Source organism: Drosophila busckii, chromosome 3L (assembly GCF_011750605.1).
Source record: "Drosophila busckii strain San Diego stock center, stock number 13000-0081.31 chromosome 3L, ASM1175060v1, whole genome shotgun sequence".
Classification (NCBI taxonomy): Eukaryota; Metazoa; Arthropoda; class Insecta; order Diptera; family Drosophilidae; genus Drosophila; species Drosophila busckii.
In genome coordinates this window covers 17,255,546-17,279,425 of record NC_046606.1, presented here as the reverse complement: position 1 = coordinate 17,279,425, position 23,880 = coordinate 17,255,546, and the positions used below count along the sequence as shown (strand labels likewise).

General features: G+C 39.0%; 5 protein-coding genes across 5 annotated transcripts; 1 reads left to right on the top strand and 4 right to left on the bottom strand.

Annotated features, from left to right (window-relative positions):
• Window positions 1–76: 76 nt before the first annotated feature.
• Window positions 77–13,243, bottom strand: LOC108601020 (mushroom body large-type Kenyon cell-specific protein 1). Its single transcript, XM_017988894.2, has 5 exons — window positions 13,080–13,243; window positions 10,830–10,884; window positions 1,216–1,412; window positions 851–1,151; window positions 77–555 (listed from the first exon to the last, which is right to left on the bottom strand). Exons 2-5 carry the CDS (start codon window positions 10,830–10,832, stop codon window positions 232–234), a joined length of 825 nt encoding a protein of 274 aa, XP_017844383.1. The 5' UTR covers window positions 10,833–10,884; window positions 13,080–13,243; the 3' UTR covers window positions 77–231.
• A 3,229-nt stretch (window positions 13,244–16,472) lies between these two features.
• LOC108598602 (PAX-interacting protein 1) lies at window positions 16,473–19,658 on the bottom strand. Its single transcript, XM_017985297.2, is given in 4 exon segments — window positions 16,473–16,984; window positions 17,045–17,671; window positions 19,212–19,346; window positions 19,484–19,658. Coding segments are annotated over 4 exon segments (1,281 nt in total). The 5' UTR covers window positions 19,602–19,658; the 3' UTR covers window positions 16,473–16,583.
• LOC117134781 (putative mediator of RNA polymerase II transcription subunit 26) lies at window positions 17,746–19,027 on the bottom strand. The gene is given in 4 exon segments (XM_033293544.1): window positions 17,746–18,068; window positions 18,070–18,254; window positions 18,320–18,952; window positions 19,013–19,027. Coding segments are annotated over 3 exon segments (996 nt in total). The 5' UTR covers window positions 18,900–18,952; window positions 19,013–19,027; the 3' UTR covers window positions 17,746–17,837.
• Window positions 19,659–19,944: 286 nt separating the features above from the next.
• On the top strand, window positions 19,945–20,513 carry LOC108600348 (protein JTB). Its single transcript, XM_017987871.2, has one exon. It carries the CDS (start codon window positions 20,023–20,025, stop codon window positions 20,491–20,493), a length of 471 nt encoding a protein of 156 aa, XP_017843360.2. The 5' UTR covers window positions 19,945–20,022; the 3' UTR covers window positions 20,494–20,513.
• A 222-nt stretch (window positions 20,514–20,735) lies between these two features.
• Window positions 20,736–23,836, bottom strand: LOC108600344 (patj homolog). Its single transcript, XM_017987868.2, has 3 exons — window positions 23,788–23,836; window positions 21,880–23,594; window positions 20,736–21,825 (listed from the first exon to the last, which is right to left on the bottom strand). Exons 2-3 carry the CDS (start codon window positions 23,392–23,394, stop codon window positions 20,761–20,763), a joined length of 2,580 nt encoding a protein of 859 aa, XP_017843357.1. The 5' UTR covers window positions 23,395–23,594; window positions 23,788–23,836; the 3' UTR covers window positions 20,736–20,760.
• Between the last annotated feature and the right edge of the window lie 44 nt (window positions 23,837–23,880).

The window sequence follows — 23,880 nt, the reverse complement described above, 5'->3', positions numbered from 1 at the left end:
TGCCGCTGTCAGTGGGCGCGCCGGCATGCATGCTCATGAGTCTTTGCAAAAGTGTTTTTAATTCGATTTATTATTATGTACTTGTATTTACAAAATTTTGGGGCGCAAGTCTTAAAAGTAAATTTCGCAATGCAATATTAGCTTGGTATTTTTTTTGTTAATAAAAAAACTGCTGTTGTTGATGTTGTTTAGTTGTGCATCAGTTCAGAGTTGAAAGCCATCGATGGCCGCTCAACTGGACTTGGCCAACGAGTTTTGGGCCTGCAATTTCATTTTGGCCAGCAGCTTGCTTAGCTTCTTCTTCTTCAGATAGGCGCTCTTCTCATGTGCCAGCTTATAATTGGCAATCGTTGAGCTGGCATCGGTGGGCAGCTGTGTTGTTGAGTTTGTTGCTGTTGCTGATGTTGTCGTTGTTGTTGTTGTTGTTGTAGTGGTTGTTGTGGTGGTGGTGGGACTGGTGCTGCTGCTGCTGCTTGGCGCCAAAGTCGTGCTGCTTGGGCTGCTGTCGTCCGCCTGCCAAAGCAGCGCCTGCTCCTCGAGCGGCAGCAGCTGCAACTGCAACGAGATGATGCATGCGATTATGACATGAACATGAGTGTGTATGTCTGTGTGTCTGTCTGTCTGTATTTGTGCGATAGGTGGGAGTGCGTGTGGGCGTAGGCGCTTGTGCAATATGCGTTTTTATATATTAGTGTCAAAAGCGTAAAGTTAAGGTTTTGTTTTTAGCTTTAATTTGTTTTGTTTACAGTTACAGTAGAGCTTCGTATAAATACATAGTGGCATATATAGTAGGGGGTATAGAGGCATATCAGTAGCGCAGATAGCGCTTGTGATTATCGTATTGTCTTACATAGTTCCAAGGCGCATACTTGGCCTTCTCGTAGGCCTTGTACTTCTTGGTCTTGGCATTATATTTGCCCTGCTGCTTGCTGGGCACGATGGCGGTGTACTTGATGCCCACTCCTGGCACATATTGCGCAGCGAGGGCTGCCACGGGCACTGTCAGCACGTTGCCCGCTGGCGCTGCCGCTGACCCATTGACCAGAGCGCCGTAGTTGCGCTTGGGTGGCTGATTGTTGTAGTTGGTCGGCGCATAGGGGCCAGCGGGTATGATCCAAGTGCGTGGACGTGAAGGCGGCGGCAGCACATAGCTGTAAGTGAAATTAATGTGTAGAGTCTGCTGGAGCAGGCGAGATATTTGATTGGGCTGCTTACACATAGGGGTTGGGATTGTGAATGTCGTTGCTTTGGTCCTCCCAGACGGGCGCAGGCGCGCGATAAGGCTCACGTGGCGGTGCGGGCGTGGTGCGCGGCGTTGGCGGCACTATGGGTCCAGTGTTGGTGCCCCAGTCCACGCGTATCGCTTGGCCGCAGGCGGCGAGGCAGATGACTAGCAGCAGGCAAATTGAGTGCTAGAAGCAAACGAGAACAACAGAAGCAAATTTAGTTGTGGCTGTGGCAACTGGCTTTGCCATAGCTTGCGCTTGCAACATCTGTGTTGTAATTAAATACGCTTTATTTAGTCGACGACCGAAATTGAAAAAAAACAAACAAAAACACAAATTTGAAATCAGATTTGGTTTTGCGCGCACTTGAACTCAATTCGACGCGAAAGCTTAATAATTTTATAATTACTTGACAAGTTGCAACAATGTCAAGCGCAAAGTGTTGGCATTGTTTGCGGCTTGTCATAATTTCCCCTGCGATTGTTATTGTTATTTTTATTTGTATTGTTTATTGTATTGTTTTGCTGAGAAAATTTCTCAACGCACTGACATAGTAAGGCACAAGCATAAGCGTCCATTAGAAATTGTTTGTTCGCCCAAAATTGTTTATTTATTGGCACATGGAATGCTGTATGTCTTTGCTTATGCACAATGTTTGCTTTGCTAATTGGTTTGCTATTATTGATTAATTACACAGTCATGTGTAAAAAGGGGCACGAGTGTTTGTTTTTTATTGAATTCATTTGATTACTTTGTATTTAAGTGCAAGCTCAGCTGCGCGCGTTTTATGAGCTTTTTATTATTTATTTATGCATTGTGCACATTGTCACTGCGGCTCAAGTGTTTTTGCAGCTAATGATCAATTAGGAGCCATTACACATTGAAATCAGCTTAACTATCGCGCCCAAGTTGCAAGTTACAAAGCTTACAGCGACCCAGAGCGGCGCTCTCCTTGGCCAAAATACGCTGCTTGGCAATTTGTCAATTGGCGGCGCTTTTGTCAATATATATATTGTTAGAAAAAAATAATGCTTTGCTATAACAGATGTAGCCAGATATAGCCAATTTATCGCTGCCAGCTGCAAGGCTTTAATTTATTTTTCTTACGTAGGTGGATGAGTGATTGAATTATTTTCGAGATTCATGCGCATCGAGTGTAATTCAGATGCAAATTTTGTAAGCATGCTTCGAGACAAGCAGTTGTAGCTATAAATATGCACACACGTGCACAGTGGGCAGCAGAAGTTAGCACACGCCTGCAAATCTGACGTTTAATCGCTCATAAATACTAAAATAATGAAGCAATTCAAATTCAAAAACGACACTTTTTACACTAAAGCATAAAATAATTGTTGATTAAGTTTGTAGTATCTCATTTAAAATTATGGTTTTTTATTTTATTATTTGCATATTTGAATAATGTTATCTGACGATTAACAATAAATAATCATTGCGAATTTTATTTTATAAATAAACTAATGTTAAATTATTAATTTAATGTTTTACCCTTAGTTTTTGTTAATTGATTATTTATAAAATAATTATAACACAATTATGATTACAATTATTTTCCAAAAATAATTGACTGGATTTGTATGGTAATTAAACTGCAATAGTTATGCTCTATCCTTTATTTATTTTCATTTTTTTTTATATATTTTTTTAACTTTCTAATTAAACATTACATACTTCACTCCCCACTGTAAGGCTTGAAACAATGTCAGAACTGACTAAGGTCGACATAAATACTAAGCGTGTTTTTATTATTTTTATGCGCACTGTTTTAGTTTTTTATTGACATTTAAGTGCTTAGACGAAAGTACTTTGTGATTGTTTTTCGTTATATATAATATGCTAATAGTGCACCCATCAAAGCTGAATTAACAGCTACTCATGCCGAGTTGGAGGCCCAGACTGCACTCGTTTTTTATTTTTTTTTTATACAACGTTAATGACTGCACAAGGCAATGTGTAATAAAAACACGCTATAAACACAGCTTTGCATATTAACTAACAATTTGTGTATATCTATAGGCTATGGTAGTAAGTGCGACCATCGATTAGCCAAACTGCTGCCAAAAGACCATCAAGCCATGTCTAATTTACGGCTTCGTTTTACGACGTTGCCTGCCTCTTGGCCATGAAGTCTAACGGTTTAATTATGTTTTTAGTTTTGAAGTTTTCTGCAGCCCGCGGCGGCAGCATTTGTGCTAAATCGAATTCTTTATAGTGAAAATATTTGTATAATTTTTGATTGAATTACAAGAAATTGCGCGTAAATCAAAAATCACTTGTCGCAGACCTGTTTCTTGGATTTCAACTGAGGCAGGCAACAGTTTGTCAAGACAAGTTGTTAAGTAGCATGACGGCATCTAAAAATTATTGTGTAACAATGGGCCAGCCACTCAAAATATGATCAGTGCTTGAGACAGATACATAGCCTGAGATTGCGACTGCGACTGCGGTTGAGACTGAGACTGTCTTGTCACTTCCGAGGCAAATACAATGGCCATGTTTACTTTGAAAGACTACTTTAGCTCCACGACGTACATTGAAAATATTCGATCTGACGTTAGCACATTTGTATAGTCTTTAATTCTGCTAACCGCGATGTGTTTATTATTTAAAATGTGCTTGTTTACTTATTTTCATATAAGCTGCGTCGTAATTGTCGCAGTCTTCGGCGTTCATTATGATTTACAGAATTATTTCTGTTCGATAAGGTTATTTATATTTAAGTACCGATTCGGTTGAATTTGATACCCTAAGATACTGATTGTGAATCGCTTTATTTGGCAGGCTGCTACCTTTTATTGATTTACTCCTTCTTGACACTACTATACATTTCCATCTATTATATTAACGCCTGTAAACTGTTCCTTATTGGAGTCTGTTTCATTTTTGCTTGGCTTTAGACTGTGCTCTGGGGTCGTCGTGTTCTAATTGGGCGTGTTTTTTTTTGTTTTCCATTTCATTTTTTTTTTTGTTCACAAAGTTTGCAGCGTGAATCTTGTTGCTCTTTTAACTAATTTTTTTGCAATTTATATTAAACTATATTGATTATTTACGTTAACTGGACATGGCGCACTAGTACATTCCAGTTTTCAAAGCTGTTTTTTCTCGGAGGAACACAGGGTACTGACGAAGAAGTGAATTCATTTATTATTTTCTAATGCGTGATCTTTAGTTTTAGTGCGTATTCTATTATTTATAGATTATTTTTTTTTTCGTTTTTAATTTTTTCTGCATTTTCGTTTTATTTTTATAGTACTTTGCGGTTTTGTTTTTTGTTTTTGTTCTTTTTTATTTTTTTATTATTTTGCTGCATTCCAAATTTTATTTATTATTTAATTTTTTATTATTTTTTGTTTTTCAATGTAAGCATGGCGTCTTTAATGGTCGTGTTTTTTTTTGTCTGTTTTCCTTTTTTTCTATTTCTGTTTCTTTGGTTTTCTGTTTCTTGTTAGTTGTTGCTATTTTATTCTTGTTCTTTTTTTCTGTCTTTTTACTAAGCTGTACTTTTGTTTATAGAACATTTGCATTTTTTTTTTCTGTTTTATGGTTTTTGTTGCGTCATCTTTGTTGTGTTAGTTTTTGTTTTTTGTATTTTTTTTTTGTATCTATATTATCTATATATATATATTTGTTGTTGTTCATTTTTTTTTTTTTTTTTTGGCGTTGTTCCTGTATTTGTTGTAATTTTTTTTTTTTTTTTTTTTTTTTTTATCTATATATATTATAAATCTATTTTTATTTTTATCTTATTTTTTATTTAATTTTTCTTATTTTTTTTTTTATTTTTGAAAATTAAACTTTTTTGCTGCTTCTTATGTATGGGCTGTGTCTTACTTTCGGTCCAATTTTTTTTTTTTTTTTTATGCTTCTTTTTAGTTTTTTCTCTTTTTATTTATTATTTTTATTTTATCTGCTATGCTTTTGGTTCTAAACTTTGTGGTCGTGGCTTAATGTTTTTGTTTGTTGTGAGTTGTGTTGTATTCGTGGCTGCCTTTTAGATTTGCATTCTTATAATTTTGATTGAAATGTCATTGCTCGTATATTTGGGGAATTCGTCCTCTCGAATGGTCATTACAATATATTAAAAAATTGCGGGTTTGGCATGTTGATTAAATTGAATGGCAAAATTATTTATAGGTCATAATTACTGGATTGAATGTGGTTGTTCTTTTTTTGGTATTTTTATATGTTTTTTATATGGTTCTTATATATTATTATATATATATTCTCAGTTTTATTTTGAAGTTCTTGATATTTTTATTTCTGCTTTTTTTATTTTTAGATGCTATTGTTCTGTAATCTCTTTTTTTTTTTTTTTTTTTTTCTTATTTTTTTTTATATTTTCTTATTAATTTTTTTTTATCATTTTTTTTTTTTTTTTTTTATTTTTTTTTTTTTTTCTAATTTTTTATCATTATTTTCTCTTATTTTTTATCTCTCTTTTCTATTATCTTTTTTTTTTACTTTTAAATTTTTTTTTCTTATTTTTTCAGTTTGAATCATTAACATTAAAGATATATAGTCTTTCAGTCAAATACTTTATTGAAAAGCAGTGAACGATTGCTACATTTTTTTTTATTTTTATATTTGGGTCTTTATTATTTTTCTTATCTCTATGGTTGGTGTATTGATTTTTATATAATGCGTATTTTAAAATTGCGAATTATTGTGAATAAAAAATACAGTGCACGCTCCCAATATGTGAGATACTAATGGAACTGAAGTTTAATTGAAAATTTTGTGTTTACTTATAAATATCTATCTTCACTTATCTATCTAGTACATACCTAACTCATTAAGGCTTGCATTCAATTTTCATATTACTTTATAAAGACGTTATCTTAATATGCAGAGAACTTAGTTTTAGCTATTATTTTAATTATACTATTTAAGTAATATATTTTGTTCAAAGTCTCAAAAAGAGTTGCGTCTGACTAGTTTATTTATACTGTTGTTACTCCCTTAACTATTTTTATTTTTTAGATATTAAGATTTATTTGTATTTAATAATAAGTGCTGTTGTTGATTTACTAATAATATAATATATAATTGAATAAGCATTATTAAGAGTCTGAGAAATCGAACCAGACTTAACATTGGCTTAAATATTTCACTTTTGTATGACATACAAAAAAAGATACAGTATAATAACTCAGTAAATAATTAAATATGAATATGAAGTGTGAGGAATCAAATTTTGATTTGAAATTGGATTGGAAATTTCGCATTTGCATGACAAAAAAATAAATATACAGTATGTTAATTTAATGAACAACTAAATATGAATTTGAAATCGAGGTACCAAATTCTGATTTAAAATGGCTTAGAAATTTCGCTTTCGCATGACAAACAAATAAATAGTCAGTATAATAACTTAATAAATAACTAAATATGAATAAAAAGTGCGAGGAATCAAATTCTGATTTAAAATTGGCTTAAAAATGTCGCTTTTGCATGACAAACAAATAAATATACAACATGTTAGCTTAATAAATAACCATATATGAAAATAAAGAAATTAGAAATGAAATGAGAAATAAAATTTTGATTTAAAATTGGCTTTTGAATGAGAAACAAATAAATATACAGTTAATTGGACTACTTTAAACGTTTTATCATTCTTAGAAAATTATGATAATTTTAAGAAATTTACGTTTTATTCAAAGTTTATTACGTTTTCAGTCAATGTTAATTTAGCTAAATTTAAATACATACTCTTTATCTTGATCATCATTTTTGCAAGCATGTTTCACAATATTTTAGTTATGCCTTAAACTTGCTACTGCCTTTCGCTTTCAAAGACAGAGTGCATAATTTAAACTTGTCATTATAAAGATATATCAAACAGAGTTTGTCAAGTCATAGTCGCTATTATGTACATGAATATCCGCCGTGCTTGCTGAGCATAAATAAGGTACTAGCACTATGACATAACAGGAAATGTCTGCTTACAGATTTGCCAGCAATATATATATATACACACCATATATATTTAGTTGTGGTGGGTGTGCTATGAACTCGTCAAAATCAAATTATCGCCTATAAATCTTGGGTTCTAGTAACCTTATGTACGTGGTCATTAAATTTACATGTTAATCGGTATTCGCAGCGCTCAAGAAGACATCCGGCAGCTCGCTGAGCAGCATTCAAGACGTGTTCTTCAGGCACAGCTGATTCGCGGACTGACTAACCTTCGGCTGAAGCACATTTACTTTAATACAACTGAAATCGAGCAGCGCAGTCTAGAGGGCTTAACAAAATGACTTCATCTGCTTAGGCGCAAGCTCTGAACTAACAGCTGCGAGCTGGCGAAGCGTATCAGGTAATTACAGCGCCAGCCTTTGCATACTAAGCATCAAGTCTCAAGCCAAGCCTAGCCTCCACTAGAGCAGCAGCGTCTTCATTCAATGCTGCGCTGCACAGCGAGAAGTTCAAGGCTTGACAAATTGTCGCTCATTGCAGGCAACAATTAGCGCACTATAACAGCGGCCTTGTGGCAACGGCAACGGCAACCGCAACATGACACATCGCCCCCACACTGCTACTGTTGCTGCTAAGCTGCTGCAGCTCATGCTTGACTTAAGCTAGCGTTAAATTTTGACACGGCTTTTGAGCCAAAATACGAAAACTGAAAACATTTTCTAGCTGTACTAGTTGGTTTCATTTATCTTGGCTCGTTTGTCACAGCTTATTGTTGGCCAATTTGAAGGCGCAAACTTGTTTCATGTTTTGGCAGCTGAAACATTTGTTGGCGTTCGATCGCCTTTGGGCTTGTCGATCTCTTACAGTTGCATTGCTCGCATTCTGCCATACAAGTGCCCAGCTTCCTCGTCAGCGATTTCAATTTCGATTTCAAGCCAAAACGCTCGCGACTCGCTTTCAACCTTGTGCGGCATTTGAGCGCACACGTTTTTGAATGTTGTCTGCTTGAAGATGGTGTTGATGCTTGAGTTATGATAGTTGATTGGCATGAATTGGTTTTCGTTTCGTTTTCGATTTTCGAATGCAAGGCATTTAAATTTGTCGAATGTCGAAATGTTGTTCTCAAATTTCGGATAGACAGATGGACAGCTGAACAGCTGAACAGCCGAAGAAAAACATTTTGCAAAATATTAAAATGCTTATGCACTTTGATTAATTGCCAGCTTGTTCCCAGGCTATTTAAGGCTTTCATTCATCGTAAGCAGCAAACAAAAATTGCAAACAACTGCTTATTTGTTTAACAAAAGAATAATAAGCAACAATCAATATGCATATTGCTAGCTAATGCCTTCAAAAATTTCAGCCACAACCGAAAACGATTTGCAAAGCCAAAAGTCAAACACAATACGTGGGAGTCAATCAGTGCGATTAAGCGAAATTTAATAGCAAAAATGAATTAAATAAAATAAATAGACAGCATGTTGATTTCAATTATATGTATTTAAGACCTGCCCCATAGAGGTCAATGAAATTGTGTACATATTTAAAATGATTTTGCGTGGTTCAATGACAGCTCAATGCTGGTTCTAATGCCGACGAACTTGACCTTTTTTCGCACTCCTTTTAGGCTAACATGCAAGGGGCGTTTTGAAATTTAATTACGCGCAAGTCGAAATACAGACCTACAGCAGCCGATGCAGCAGCATTTGTAAATTAACTGCAATAAATTGCAAAATATATTTTAAGCTTGGTATTTCTAAACAGTGAGTTGCTCGTCTGATTGGCTCTGGCGATAGCATTCAAAGGGGGGTCTCATTGAATTTGTGGTATTTGGAGGCGTGACCGTTTCGAAAATACAGAAAAACCTTCAAAACATAATAACTTGCATTTTCGAGTAGGGCAGCAGCAGCCAAGACTCTTTGTGGGGCTAACTATAACGGGGCGCTAATCATAAATCAGCAACGCAGCTACGACTGCAACTTCAGCTCCTAATCAATGGTTTGCGGGCCATTGCAAGTTAACTGTGGTACCGTTAACACAAAAAGTTAAACTTAATGCCTGTCAGGCACTTAACTATTTTGAACTTTTCGACGTCTGTCTGGAATTTCTGTTGCACACTAAATAAACAAAATCGTAAATAAATAAGTAAATTGAACTGCATACAACTCACAACTCAACAAGACAATAGCTCAACCGTAGCTAAGCTGAGCGTGTCCATATCGTCATCTCCCTGTTGCTGGCCAAGAGGTCAATGTGCTACCGTTAACTTTACGGCCAGAGCAGTCTCAATAGTTGCATTTGATTTGGTCGCTTTATTGATTTAAGGTGAGCCCAGAGCCGAGCATGTTTGTAAACAAACAACTCAACTAGCAATTTGCATAATTCTCTTGTGCGATTTGCAAATTTTGCATAAAATATGCATTTCATGCGCGAATTCGTATAATTATCTAAGCGTAAATTTTGAAAATGTGTAAAACATATGAAAATCCAATCACAAACCTAATTTAGGGTAACTAATTGCTGCCCTCAAGCGTATTAATGAAATCTTTGTTGCATATATGCAGCTGCTGCTGCCAACTCTTAATTGACTGACAAATTGGCTGACATTGCGGCTTAGCCATATTAATGGCATTTAGATAGGAGTGCGAAGCGTCTCATAAATTAAAATCTATTTCAAAATCATTTTGAAATTAATTGTCGACAACAAATTGCTCAACGACCACAAACAGTTAACGATTTGTATATTTTGAGGAAGTTATTTGACTTAATAAATTGCATATCACTTGGCAAGCAACATCTGCGGGCTAAAATTTAATAAGAACAGCCAAAGACACATTAATTACTCGAATGATGTTGCATAAATGTTATTTGTTGCTTGCTTGTTTGACAATTACTTCTAATGAAGCTGATTTCACCAAGAGCACATCAAATTTCCGGTGCGCACAACAGCAGCAGCAAGTTCAGTACAATGCAAAAGACTCAGGCCACAAACTTGCAGCATAGCCAATAAAACGTATTGCCGACAAACTTTCGCAGTGCGGTTTTACGGCATATCAAACAAATGTAAGAACATGACTAACAATTGAGAGTGATGCCACAACAATAACCACACCAATTACAACAACAAAAGCAACAACAACAACAACCAGAATTGTGTGTCATTGCCTTTGTGAACTGCCTCAAAGCAAGAGAAGCAAGAAAATTAATTAAGAATGCTGCGCATATAGGCACTGCTCGACTGTTGCATACTCACTACTAAAATCGGACAAAATCGGACTGAAGCTAGCATGCATACAAGCATTTGGTTAATATATATTGAGTAGCGCCTGCAAGCAATCCCCAAATAAATGATATCAGCAGTAAGCTACAAATTATAATTAGTATTCTCCGTTGCATTGTTCGAAAAGTTCGTGCTGGACTTTTTAATGAGATTTATGCGCACGCGGTATGTGAAATTTTGTTGATATGCCATATTTTGTTTGTGGTTTTATACCAAATTTAATCAGATCGTGTGCTTTATTAAATATTTCGATTCCTTAAGCGAGTGTGAGAAACGGCGTGCACTGCCAGATCGCACACACGCTTTTGGCATTTACATATATAATTAGCTACCCATATACCATACATATGCTGATAAATAAGGTTGTATATTGGTTAAATACTCACCATTTTGTAACTTAAAACTTTGATGAATGTTGCTTAAACTTTGTAGCTGCTCTTGCTGCAAATATGCGAAATGAATGTTTGTTGCGTTTTTTAATAATTAATTTATATAATTGAGCGCATAAATTTGTATGCTATAAATATAAATGTTTCTCAATTGAAACGCAGTCGCTCTGAGCCTCTGAGGGTCGTTGTCGCTGTTGTTGCGGTTGCACATATGTGTAAGTCGTTTTGTAGTTGTCCTCTATTTAAGATGTTTATAATAATTGTTATTAGTTTGTAGTAGTTAAGCACAGCTGCTAGTGTCTCGTATCTAGTGTGTCTAGTGTCAGTTATGGAAACGCTCAGATTGACAGAAATTTCGTTACGAACGCCATCAACTTCAACTTCAATTGCAGTCTGTCTCAACAATAAATACAAGTCCCCTGATCTTTGTGGTTTGGTAATTGTAGACGAGTGTGCCATTGTCTCTTGGTGTTGCATATTGAGTGACGATGACGATGACGCGTGTAGATCGCCTCAATGCGACAATATTAAGTCAAGTATCAAGTGAACTGAGCGCTTATTATGCAAGCAAACTGGACTGCTGTCGCATCGCATGGAAATGGGGAGCCACTCCCCTCCCATGCCACCACTAAAATGGCATAGTGAATGTGGCGCAGTTAATCAGATTGAGTCGATTGTTGTTTGCATTGATGACGCTGTCGATTTGCAGTCTCAATTGCAAATGCTCGTAAATAGATCTTCGCCACAAAATGACAGCTGATAATAAACCGCTCCGGCGGAGTCACCACATAGTAAACTGACCTAGTCAAACTTTTTTTCGAAACAATTTTTGTGTAGCCGCTGGCGTTGGCGTTGACGTCGCCTCGCGTAAATAACAATTTAAATGACAATTTTTGTTTTTGGTCGTGGCGTTGCGCTCACTTGCTTTTAAATTAAAAGTGCGAGTAATTTTAAATTGGTTTAGGTCGCTGAATTTATGTTTTGGTCTTTCAGTGTCGCAAACACAGCCAAATGTGCGCACATGCCTTGCATTTCAAGTGCCGACGCTGCCAAGATAGTTGACATCGTAAATTTCTAAAAGTCTTTATAGCCAAAACAACAAGAGACAAGCAAAACTTCAGAAGTTTACTGTGTGTGTGTGTGTGGGGCGTACGTGCAAATGTGGCCAAAGACTAAGTACGAGTATTCTAAGGAGTAACTTGACTTGTTTCAACCTTAAGTGGACTAAAGAGTTGATTGCTAAGAGCTCGCTTTACATTCTAGCTTAACTAGTTTAGGTTTGGATGAGTTTGGCTCGCGCTAATTAATTCCGTTAGGCAGTCACTCGTTCTCGATTTGCATGCAGCCAACAACTTTTTTATATACAATAATAATCTAGCAAATTTATTGGCCACTTAACGACTCACTTCATTTCTCTAATTGAACATAAGCCGCCGTGTTATTAAGAAGTTTATGAGCTGCACTACCACTAAACGCAGGCACACAAAACTAAAACTAATACTCATTGTGGGTACCCGCAATTATCTATAACTTTAGCTAAGTAAGTATTTCCGGACACATAACCGCAGCGCCCAACTCTCAAGTATGAGACTCTCAAAGCTAATTTCAATGTTGTTGTTATTAAAGAGGCGTTTAACTACAGCTAACTATGTATGCACAACTATGTGAATACATATTTTTATTATTATTTTTTTTGTTGAGTAATTATTACGTGTGTGTGTGTCTAGCATTTCCCCTTTGAGTTGAGTTTGGCACTTTGGTGACGTTTTGATTTATGCAGCAAATTGTTTTGAGGCGTTAACAAAAATTTATTATTGCATAGTAGTTTGGCTAAAATTGTATTTTGACAAATTTGCTAAACGCGCTGTGCGTGCAACAACAGCAAGAACGCCTCCCTTTCAGGCGCTGCAACGAATTGATTTATTTATTTGAATAAATTTAACACAGCTGTGACAGCTTTTGAGTGTTGTGTACATGTTTTATTGTTTTTCTGTTTTTTTTTTGTTCTCTCTGTGGTTATTTTGGGGTTAAACTGGGCTGTGGCCTGCCCACAGGCGATGCTGCATAGCTGCACGCAAGTTTGTTGCCTGAGTCTTTTGTTTTTTTTACGAACAAATTTTAGTACTCGCTCTTTTTAGATTCTTTTTAAATTGCACGACACTTAGAACAACACTTGAAGTGTAGATAAATGAGATTGTCATAATTAAAAGCACAACCATTTGCATCATCTGTGTACACTGCACATACATTGCTTGATTTATTTGCTCGTTGCTGCTGCTGCTCTTGAAGTTGTTGTTGCTGTATGTAGTTATGTTGTTGGGACGATCTGTACAAATGTTACCGAGGGCAGCGCTTAAAGCGTGACAAAACACATTGGAGACACGGGCCACACTAAAAGCAGCAAATGTGGTAGCATCAGCACAAAGTCTCAGGTCTCGAGTCTCAGGTCTCCCGACAGCGTCGACTGCGCTGTTTGCTGTTCATCAGCTGGTTTTGGCGCAGCACGACTGCGAGCCGAATGACGGCCGACAACTGCCCGCTCGGCTGTAGATTTTATTTCTTTTTTGTTGTTTTTGTTGTTGGAGTTGGCTTGGAGTTTTCATTGTTGCCAAAGCGAGTTTTCCTATATAAGTAAATGGTTGCTAGGGCAGCTTCCGGCTGGACATCATTACAAAATGTATAAAGTAATTATAAACTTATTAATTTGCTTATGCCAAATTTATTTTTAATCAAATTGAAATACAATTACAATTATGTATTGCATTAAATATGCTAATAAGCCATAAATCAGACAGGATGCCAAACTGCTGGAGAGCAATGTCCAGTTGTCATTTATAAATACATGCATACATACATGAGAATGTCTGTGTATGTGTGGACAGCCCTGACCTCTATTTAAAAGCCTAAATGTGTATTTTGGGATAGCCAGAGGCCTCTGTTCAGTCTTATTGCCCTACGTGAGCGACATTGAAAGTGAGTCTACTTGGAGTAAAAAGCATTTACCACGCGCGTACGCTGAAATTATTGCCGAAGGCTAGCAAAAATTTGATATCTTTTATATGCCAATGGTCTCTTATCTTGTTTGCTGCAAAACAGCTTATCAAAGTGTCAGACTTTAATTGCTTCATTATATGAGCAGTCTGTCAATAAAACATCAGCAAATATATTTGCATATTAGTATTTGTGTATAGGTACAGTGAACTCTCTTAACCAACATTAAGTGCAAATTAGAATTCATAGAATTCTGGTTATTTATGGTATCTATATATAACAAATTAAGATTATTCAATTTATTTTGTCCAATCGGCTTAAGAGCTCTTTGGATTCTTTTAGTTTAATTCATTTCATGCCAAAGTCAAGCATAAAATTGAAAGTTTTTTAACTGTTTCATTAGCATGAATGTCCACTGTACCTGTTAAGAACTGCACCCAAACACATTATACATAAGTATTTACTTAAGCGACATGTTCGATATGCTATATACCGATTAATTAGCATACAGAAAACAGCTTGCCATTTACATACATATATTGTTTTCAATAAATAATTGTAAACACTTTTTAGGCATTATTTTAAGTTAATTAGCATGCACTTATAAAGGGCAATACAACTAATTCAATGAATGCGTATTAAATACTACGGTATGGGTAGGTGTACACCAAAGTTCGAGTTAATTTGCTAATTTAATACGCAAATTTTATGAGTTTGTTGTTTCAATGAAATTTCACGCATCATTTTGCAAGATTAATGTGCGCATTTAATTTCCTCATTCACAATTGTATGGACTTTATGGGATTAAGTTGGGGTGCATATTTGGATAAACGATTTGGCTTTAGTTGAATTTCAACTTCGGGTCCAGGTACAGGGCACTTAAACTGCCATAATTAAAATGTAAATACAATTAAAAAGCCATATCAATCAAACGGACGATCGATTAGCATACACAAGTTTTTGCAATTATGTATTTGTTCCAAGAGCTAAATCAACAGCAATGTCTGCTCCAAACGTTGTGGCTTGACAAGTTGCTTTTGTGCTTGGTGCTTCGAAGGCGGGCATGGACAAAACTGGTCTTACAAAAGATCTCAATCAGATCTTTTATGGTATTTTTTATCGTTTCTTACAGCATTTTCTGTATTTTTTGTTTTTGGTTGCTGCTGCTACTCGCTTGTATTTATGATTAATCTGATGATTTTGCTCGACGTACAAGTGGCAGCCACCGCTGCCAGCAACAGCTGTAGTCTATATAGCTTGCCAAAAATCTTGAGTTGGAAAGTGTGGGAGAATTTTGCGCGACACGCTAATCTGATGGTAATATTGCAAGCCATTGAAAGTGACAATCTAATTTATGAGCTATGGAACAATCCAATTTTAACACTCAATTTTGCAATAACACATTTTTAAACGTCCTTTGACTGGAGTGCACTTACCCTGTGCTCTATATAAGATTACCTAATGTTTTATGCATGAACCGTTTGACGGCTAGCGAGCTTAACTATTGTTATGCGCTACCTGTCATAATTTATGAAATCCACTGCCACCCAGCTGAGCAGCACGGCCTACAGCTACGGCACGAGAGAGGTGAGCCATATGCTAATATATCGCCAATATTGATCTTGAACGCTTGACTGAATGCAAGAGATATGCAACAGATACAACATGACATATTATAGACATATGTATCTGAGAGTCGCAAACACAGACCGCAAGCCAATATACTCAGGCAAACAACACAGCTAGCTCAATGCCTTTGGAATATTTCTAATGAGCGCACATTCATTTATCTTTATTAGTAATGGCAATTGGCATCGGACGACGCCGAGATAAGAGTTGCAGCTACAGAAGTCTATGGATGAATACCAAAGCAGTTTGCCAAGCAGCACTTGCTTAAGTTATTAATTTATGTTATACAAGTTATTTATTTATAAACACGATTTTTAAATTGCTGCTGTAACCAATCAGCTTATTATTATTATATGTATATGTTGTAAATAAAGGCAAACTGTTCATGTATTTAAGATGAACTTATTACCCTTTTTTGCAAGGTAACCAAAAGAGCTCAAGTCGAAAAATCAACAGTCGACAGCTTTGAGCGTATCGGATTTGATTGAACAGTTAATTAATGATAGCTGGATTAGTTTCGAGCAGCAGCAACCGGAGCAGCAAGCGTAGCTCGTGTGACAAGTACCCACAGATTGGATGCTGTATGCCCCAGGCGGCAAATTAATCAACGCATAAGAACTGTACATGGCTACGCCACATGCAAACGTAGGTGTCTAGATCTTGATATTGGCTACACCGATAGGGAAGTATATATCATTCACAAAAATATAAATACGTAGCTATATAAACAAGACAAGCCCAGCATGTTGTCACTGCACCGATGAAATCGAAAGGAGTTTGTCAACTTTAAATTCTTGCAATGCATGTTAGCTTAAGTTCAAGGTTCTTTACCCAAAGGATAAGATCTATGTTCCTACCATTAATATCAGAGTGTCTCCAGATTGTTGGCTTTCTGACCATTTATGACAGTCACACAGTTGACTCCCTATAATATTTACATTCTACATCAACATCTCAACAGTATTCAAAAGTTTTATATTAGTTATATATACAAAAAGAAAAATAAAACAAAAAGGGAAATGCATTGTAGCTAAAAACAAAACACATACGTACAAAGTCAACACGAACAAATAAAGATAACACCATTACTTAAATCTATAATAATGGCAATTTGCTTGAGCACCTTCGTTGTTAATCTTGATGCGTTGTGCTTTCATCAAGATTGCAGAATACATTGCGCATTTTGTCCAAGTCCGGTGGCGCAGTATCTGGGTTGCGTATCCACATGCTGTAGGCTTGCTTATCTGTGCGTGTCAGTGGCTTAAAGTTGCGTGGATTTTGTGCGTCCTCGTCCTGCAGCTTTGAATTGTAGCGCGCATACAGAAATATGCGATAGCGCCAATTGTCAAAGGTCTGCTTCCACTCGGTTACGTGCTTAACTGCACCAGGCATGGCGTTCAGCAGATTTGCCAGCTTTAGCCAGTAGGGATCCAGCAGCGGATCATTGCGTCTGTGGTTTTGTATAAACTGATGCTGCTGCAGAAAGTGCACGTAGAGCTCTTTCTGTCGTTTAGACATGCGCTCCTTGCGCTCTGTAGAATTAATAATTTATTAATAAGAGGCTTGTTCAGTATTTCAGATAATTAACTCACGTCTGATGCTGTTGGCTCCTGTTGTTGCCATGGCTATATTAACACCTTGTTGCTGCTGTTGTTGTTAGGTTTGTTGTGTTAGTTGATGCTCTTGTTGTTGCAACAACGCCAGATGTTGCTGCTGTTGCTGCAAGTGTTGTTGCTGCTGCTGTTGCAAGTGATGATGCTGTTGTTGCTGTTGCAACATAAACTCATGCTGTATGCGTTCGTGCAGCAACTGTTGCTGCTCCTCGGCATGCTGTTGCAAATGCTGGTGATGTAAGGTCGGCGCTTGCAGTGACAATGGTGCTCCTAGTCCATGTTCCATGCGCTGTTGTTGCTCCGAGTGCGGCGAGTCCGGCATCTCGTCTTGCGTGTCATAATCCATTTTCGGTGAACACGCCTCGTAGGCAGGCATACCCAGCTCAGCTGAGCCCGTACCATTGCTGCCCTTGGCAAGGCTCTCCTGGTCATCGTCATCGCAGCTGGGCAGCGGCATTGCTGTTGTGGAAGGCGCGACCTCAATCACACTGTTGTTCTGGCACAAGTTTGTGGGTTCTTCAGGCGTTGGTGAATCGTTGATTAGCTTCTCATCACCGCAGCGACACTGCGGATGCAGCGCATACTTTTCGAGTGCAGCTTCGCAAACTGCAAAGAAAATAAATTGCATTTAATATAAAAATTTACAAATCAAGCTTATGTGCTAGTTGTATAGAAACACCTCACACTGCATTTTTTGTTTGGCTTAGATTAATGTATTTATCGCTTAGCATTAGTTAAAGTACAAATCATTAATAACAGTTGCACTGGTTTTCTAGTAGTCGTAGCTATTAGTTGCGGTTGTGCTTTCGTCCAGCGGCACAAACATGTCCATTTTCTCGTAGTCTGGCGGCACAATGTGCTTGTGACTTGTCCACATGGCATATGCCTTTTGGTCCGTGGCCGTTAGCGGCTTAAAGTTCTTGGGATCACTTGTTTCCGACATGCTCAGCTTGGAATTGTAGCGTGTGTACATAAATATGCGATAGCGCCAGGCATCGAATGTTCTGCTTCCAATCCTCCACATTCTTCACAGCTCCTTGTGGCACACTATTCAGCAGGTGCGACAACTTAGCCCACAATGGTTCGGTAAGGCCGTCGTGTCGTCGATGGTTCGAAAGCATGCAGGGGTTATCCTCAAAGAACTTCACATACAATTCCTTTTGGTCTTTGGACATACGCTCTCCGCGCTCTGTAAGGCATAAAGAAAGTTGCGCTCAGCATAATTTCAAGTATTTTTCTAATTAATTAGCTCACTTCTAAAACGACTCATCAGACCAGGTGTGTAAGGCGGTTGTTGTGAGGTAGTTGGTGCATTCATTGGCGGCAAACTGTGAGTATAATTGGAAAAGAACGGTTGGCTTGGTAGCGCATGCTGCATTGTTTGTGTCTGTTGTTGCTGTTGATGCTGTTGTTGATGTTGGTGTTGATGCTGCTGCTCTCGTGCTTGGTAGCGTGCAGCACGCGCCGCTCGCTCTGCCTCATTTTCAGCCTCAGCTTTGGGTATTATGTCCATGGGATCTATCGATTGTGTAAGCGATTCGGGTGTGCGCTCTGCATAAGCTTGTGTGAGTCGCAGCTTTTGTGTAACATCCGCATGATCTGAGCTGGAGTTGTTTGTATGCTCTAGAGGCGAGTCCACGGGCTCATTGCACACTCCTAACGCTGGTGAATTGGGCTGTGAGGTCGGACATGCGGTTGAGCCAGACACATACTCATGGGCGTGACTGCCGCTTTCGTTCGACCGCTGTGGCAGTGGCACATGGTGCTGATGCGTATGTGAAATATGATGTTGCTGTTGTTGCTGCTGCTGCTGCTGTTGCTTCAATGCCGCCATCGAGCAGGAGGGCTCGTAAGAGAGCAGCTCCTTGGCATGGCCATCGTCTAGCGCTGCAAGAGGAAGCATTTTCAATGTGGGTTTTATTACAACGTGAACTAGCAGAGACTTACAAGCAAAAGCACGTTAACGGTTGCCGCGTCTATATACACAGTTTTATCTAGTTTATTGATATAAGTACATACATATGTAAATATATATACAATATGCATGTATGTTTGTTTTCCAAAGAGGTTAAAAGCTTAAACGCTACTATAAAACGCGATCAACTTACATAGTTCTACGTACATATAGCACTATTTACATATTTACCTTGACTAATTTCTATAACGAAATTTGTGAGGTCATGTCTTTGGGCCAGGTAATGTAGCAGCAGCTCATCAGGTATGTTAAAGCCTATTTTCTTGTTGCGAAACTCGAAATTGTATATTCCAAAGGCGGCACGTACTGTAAACAAAATAAATACAGGCCGTTAGTAACTAAAAGCCGAATTGGAACGGCTTTTCTAATCCAGAATACCCATAGGTATTTGCATGTGCAGTTGGTTGAGTATAAATATGCAGGTGTTGCCTGCCGCCCCTTACCAACATTCTTTAGGTCCCATATGTTTAAATTTCGATTTTCCTCGGGCACGCCAATCATAAGCAACTTCTTGGTGTCGCGAAATTGAAATGGAATTATGATTCCCGATCGCAGAACCATTTTCAATGCGCACCACACAATTTTCACAGGTTTTCATAAATTTTCCACGTTTCTCTATACGCTTATCTTCGTAATTGTTTTGGTCTCCGTTCCTTTTACTTCTTCGTAAACAGCCTGATATATCGATAGCTATCGGCTTAAACATTGCTATTGTTTACATATCATAAAGCTTGTACTCCAGTTTTATATAACAACATTTTTTAAAATCGAAAATCAAACTTAACATCAAGTTTCTTAAGATTGGATGTTATTCAGACATAACTGTTTCCTTTGTGAACCAACTCACTGAAATTTTCCAAATTGCTGCATCCAGTTTGCAAGCAACACACTGTCATCCATTTGTGTAGAGGCAACAGCTGTGATTTGTGTGCAAATCACCACATAAGAAACTAACATTTACTCTTAAATAAAAGCGAACAAAATGCTGGAAAATTGCCAAAGACATCATATGCTGTTGGGACTCGGAGCCCTTACTGTGGTTACCATACTTGTGCTCATCATCGAATCCCGTTATGCTGCTGACGGTAATCAGATGCGTCGCCGTGGTCAACAATTCATCATAGAAAACAACTCTACAACAAATTGCTGGAAACACGAGCCGTACACAGTAGTGAAGGAATGTCATCCATGCTCTGAATTCGAATTAGTCAGCCGCAGTCTAGGAGTCTGTATACACACACACTACAAGGAAGTGTTGCGCTGCAAAAGTGGAGAAACTGTGACCAAAAGCTGCGATCGAGTTGCGCTCATAGAGCAGCGCAACTTTATGAAGTTCGAGGCATTTAGCTTTGTGCTGGGCGTACTCAGCTATCTCGTGAGCTACGCACGAGATCGTGTACTTAGCAGGCGCAACTACATGCGGATAGAAAGACAACTAAACAGAGTGAAATAGCTACGCCAGCTCCTTAGTCATTCCGAGGATACTCAATGCATCACTGTGTATATACGAACTTTTGTAAACGAATTGCATAATTTATTTAGCATTAAGTACATTAAATTCTCACGTTCTAATACTATGACTAATACTAATGGGCAGGGGGTATTATTGCAAGGCTTGAAATGCCGCCGTCCGTATGGAATGTTTACGAATTGGGCCAACACATTTGGTGCTACTAAACATGCATAACATAAATAATTCATTTGTTAACGGTATAACAATCTAATTGCGCCAGTCGGGTATCAGATCAGGCTCGACGCCTTTGATTACCGTTGGCGGTGCTGCTGTGGGCAGCGCTGGTGGCGATTGCTGTGGATCAAGCGTCTCCTCGCTGGTGGTGCTGGCATTACTACAGGCCTTCAACGAATTATCTGTCATGGGCAAGGGCTTGGCTACGCCTATACGCACAACTCCCTTGGGTGCACCCTTTAGCGCCTGCACTGCCTGATCCAATGAAGCATTTTCTAAGTTAATAGAATTGACAAACAGTAAACGATCGCCGGGTATGAGCCTCCCATCCTGTTGCGCTACACCGCCGGGTACCAAAGAACGTATAACAATTAGCGTATCATTGGAATCCAAAGGATCCTGATAATCCAGTATGGAGAAACCCAAGCCACGATCACCTTTTATTAGTTCTATGATCTGCGGCTGCGAAGACCACATGGCCAATCCTGTCAATGGCTCTAATGAGCGAGACTTCAGCTTGTTGAACGAGTTGGCCGCAGCTGCCACGGAATCTCCATCTGCAACAGACCCAGCAGTGGCCAAACTGCCATCGGACTTGGCCTTCACCAGACGGTCTGTGGCTGGCAACAGATTCTCAAAGTTGTTGCTAAGCTTCTTCAGCGTATCGTCGGAAAAAGGCAACAGTGTGCTTATCTTACTGCGGCCACACACCATGCGCACATCGAGTGGCAGCTCCTTCAAAATGGCCACAACTTCCAGATGGTTCATACCCAACAGTCGCTCACTATTAACCTCCAGTAGCTCATCTCCGGAGCGCAATACGCCATTGACACCTACGGGACCATCTGGTAGTATTGATCGTATATAATGATGCGGACGAACTTCGCGTCCACCTTCAACATCCACCGTGCCCTCTAGCGAGATGCCCAAGCCACCCACGGCAAACTTTTTGATCTGCGCCACAATAACTTCCATGTCTGCGCCAACAATCTTTTGCCATTTGCGCACAATCTCCAACTCCATATCCTCGGTGAGGTCTGGCTCCGTATAATACTTATGGCGTGAAATCAGACTGACGTTCTTGGCGTGTACAGCAGACTATAAAGATATGAAAGATTGAATTTAAGCTTATATTAAATTGGGATCACTGACCTCCGGCTTATCCGCCAGTTCCCGCTGCACTAATTCCGTGGGGATAATTTTGGGAGTCCCGTCAAGTGAGTCCCGTACAGCAACGAGCTGCTTGCCAGCGCCAAAGCTGTTCAGCGTTGTGGTGGTAGCCAGCGAACTGGAGGGTGGCGTAGTTACTATAAAGCCTTCAGGGGCTGGCAGTGGTTCATTCTCATTCTCCAACTCCTTGGTTGAAGTTATATTGCTGGATGTCGTACAAAGTGGCGTCGGAATGGGAGCGCGTGATGGCGTGCCTGGTGCGCTCACTGGTATTTTCTCATTAGCATTAGCGGCTATGGCCTGCTGCAGTTGCTCGTACTTGGGACCACGTAAGTAACGCTCCAACCGCAAATTCACCACCTGGCCAGACTTCTTCAGCAGCTCGACAGCCTGGTGATTGGAATAACCTTGCAGTGACTGGCCATCCACCTCGATGATGCGATCATTAACGCGAATGCGCCCGCTAAGGTCAGCAGCAGATCCAGGCGAAACACTCTTAACAAAAATCCCCGAAAGCTCTTCTTTTTCGCACACGTAGCCAGCTATGGTAATGCCCAGACCATTGGCGTCCTTTTTCAGCTCCACTTGCAATTTTTCTGTCTCAGGCAGCGCCAGCAACTCTTCCAAATCTATGCTGGGGTCTATAAGAAGGGAAGTCTCGCCGCGATAAATAAAGCGATCGTCTTCTGTGGTAGTTTGCGGGGTAGACGCCGTCGAGCTCTCGCCAAAAATTTCCGGATACCCAGTGGAAATAAGATACCGTTCTAGTTCGGCGGGATCGACCAGGACGCGAGTGGGCACCACAGCCGTACCCGGTTCTAAAGCATATTGCGGTGTTGGCAGACTCTGTTCAATCGGACGCACCACAACAAGGCGTACATGTGTGCCTGATTGCCGCAGCACAGCAGCGACCTGCTCGGACACCATCTCGTGCAGATTAACCTCTCCAATCTGCAGTATGTGATCACCAGAACGCAGGCGACCATCACGATCCGCCACGCCGCCCGGTAGTATGGTCTTTACTATCACGCCAGAGTTACGTGCACCAATGATGCCAAATCCAAGGCCAGTGCCATCATTGACCAGCTCAATGGCCTGGATTTGCGCATAGTCCGTGGCATACAGATCTGCACCAGTTGCCGTCTGGGGACGTGCGTCCAATTCACCTGTGGATGTGGACTTGTCGGGGCTTGCTGGCGCAGAGGAATCATACATTACCTCGCCGCCATTAAGGCTGAGCACCAAATTACCCGAAACATCTACGTCAAAGTCGTTGGGCAGCATGGACGGATGTTGTCCGAGTTGTATTCCCAGCTCAAAAAGCGATTCCTGTACATGGCCAATAGTACGAAATACTGGATCCGTCAGTATACCTAGTATAGTGTTTAAGCTTTCTGCTGTTTGCATTTGAAGCTTTGGATCGTCGGACTCATCAATGCCCTTTTTAACAGCCTCTATTTGCTGCAAGGCACTAGAAATGTCGGCGCTTAAATGCATTGTGGCTCAGTGTTTGTGGGTGCGGCCTCCACTTGCGCTCTACCGTATCGTTTTCAATTTCCGCTTACTCTTTTTGTTTTAGGGGCGGAGGTGGGGCGTTGCTTGCTGCACAGTTGTCAGGTGCTCGTAATTAGATTATGTAGATTTTTCTCCAAAGAGCAAGATTTTGTAAATGTTGATCGCTGGCAGTGTATATTGCTCTATAAACAAAGACAGCTTCTTATTAAATAAAATAAATCAAATCTTTAAACAATTGTGATAAGTTTCTTAATAAAAAAAAGCCAGTAACAAAAAACAATGCCAACAGAATAATTTGTGCCATTTACACTTTCCAACACATTCCAACTCAACAACATTGCTATATTGAACAACTTTGTATAATCTATATTATACCTGTAGTTTTTACGCACTAACAATTTACTTGTTTTTCTATTCTGTTTTAAAGTATACCTAGTATAGTGTTTAAGCTTTCTGCTGTTTGCATTT

Coding starts and splice junctions, on each gene's coding strand:
- LOC108601020 (XM_017988894.2), bottom strand. Junction 1,152..1,215: donor CACAATCCCAACCCCTATGT/GTAAGCAGCCCA, acceptor TTTCACTTACAG/CTATGTGCTGCCGCCGCCTT. Junction 556..850: donor AGTATGCGCCTTGGAACTAT/GTAAGACAATAC, acceptor ATCTCGTTGCAG/TTGCAGCTGCTGCCGCTCGA.
- LOC108600348 (XM_017987871.2), top strand. CDS start 20,023: ATGCTGGAAAATTGCCAAAGACATCATATGCTGTTGGGACTCGGAGCC.
- LOC108600344 (XM_017987868.2), bottom strand. CDS start 23,394: ATGCATTTAAGCGCCGACATTTCTAGTGCCTTGCAGCAAATAGAGGCT. Junction 21,826..21,879: donor AACTGGCGGATAAGCCGGAG/GTCAGTGATCCC, acceptor ATATCTTTATAG/TCTGCTGTACACGCCAAGAA.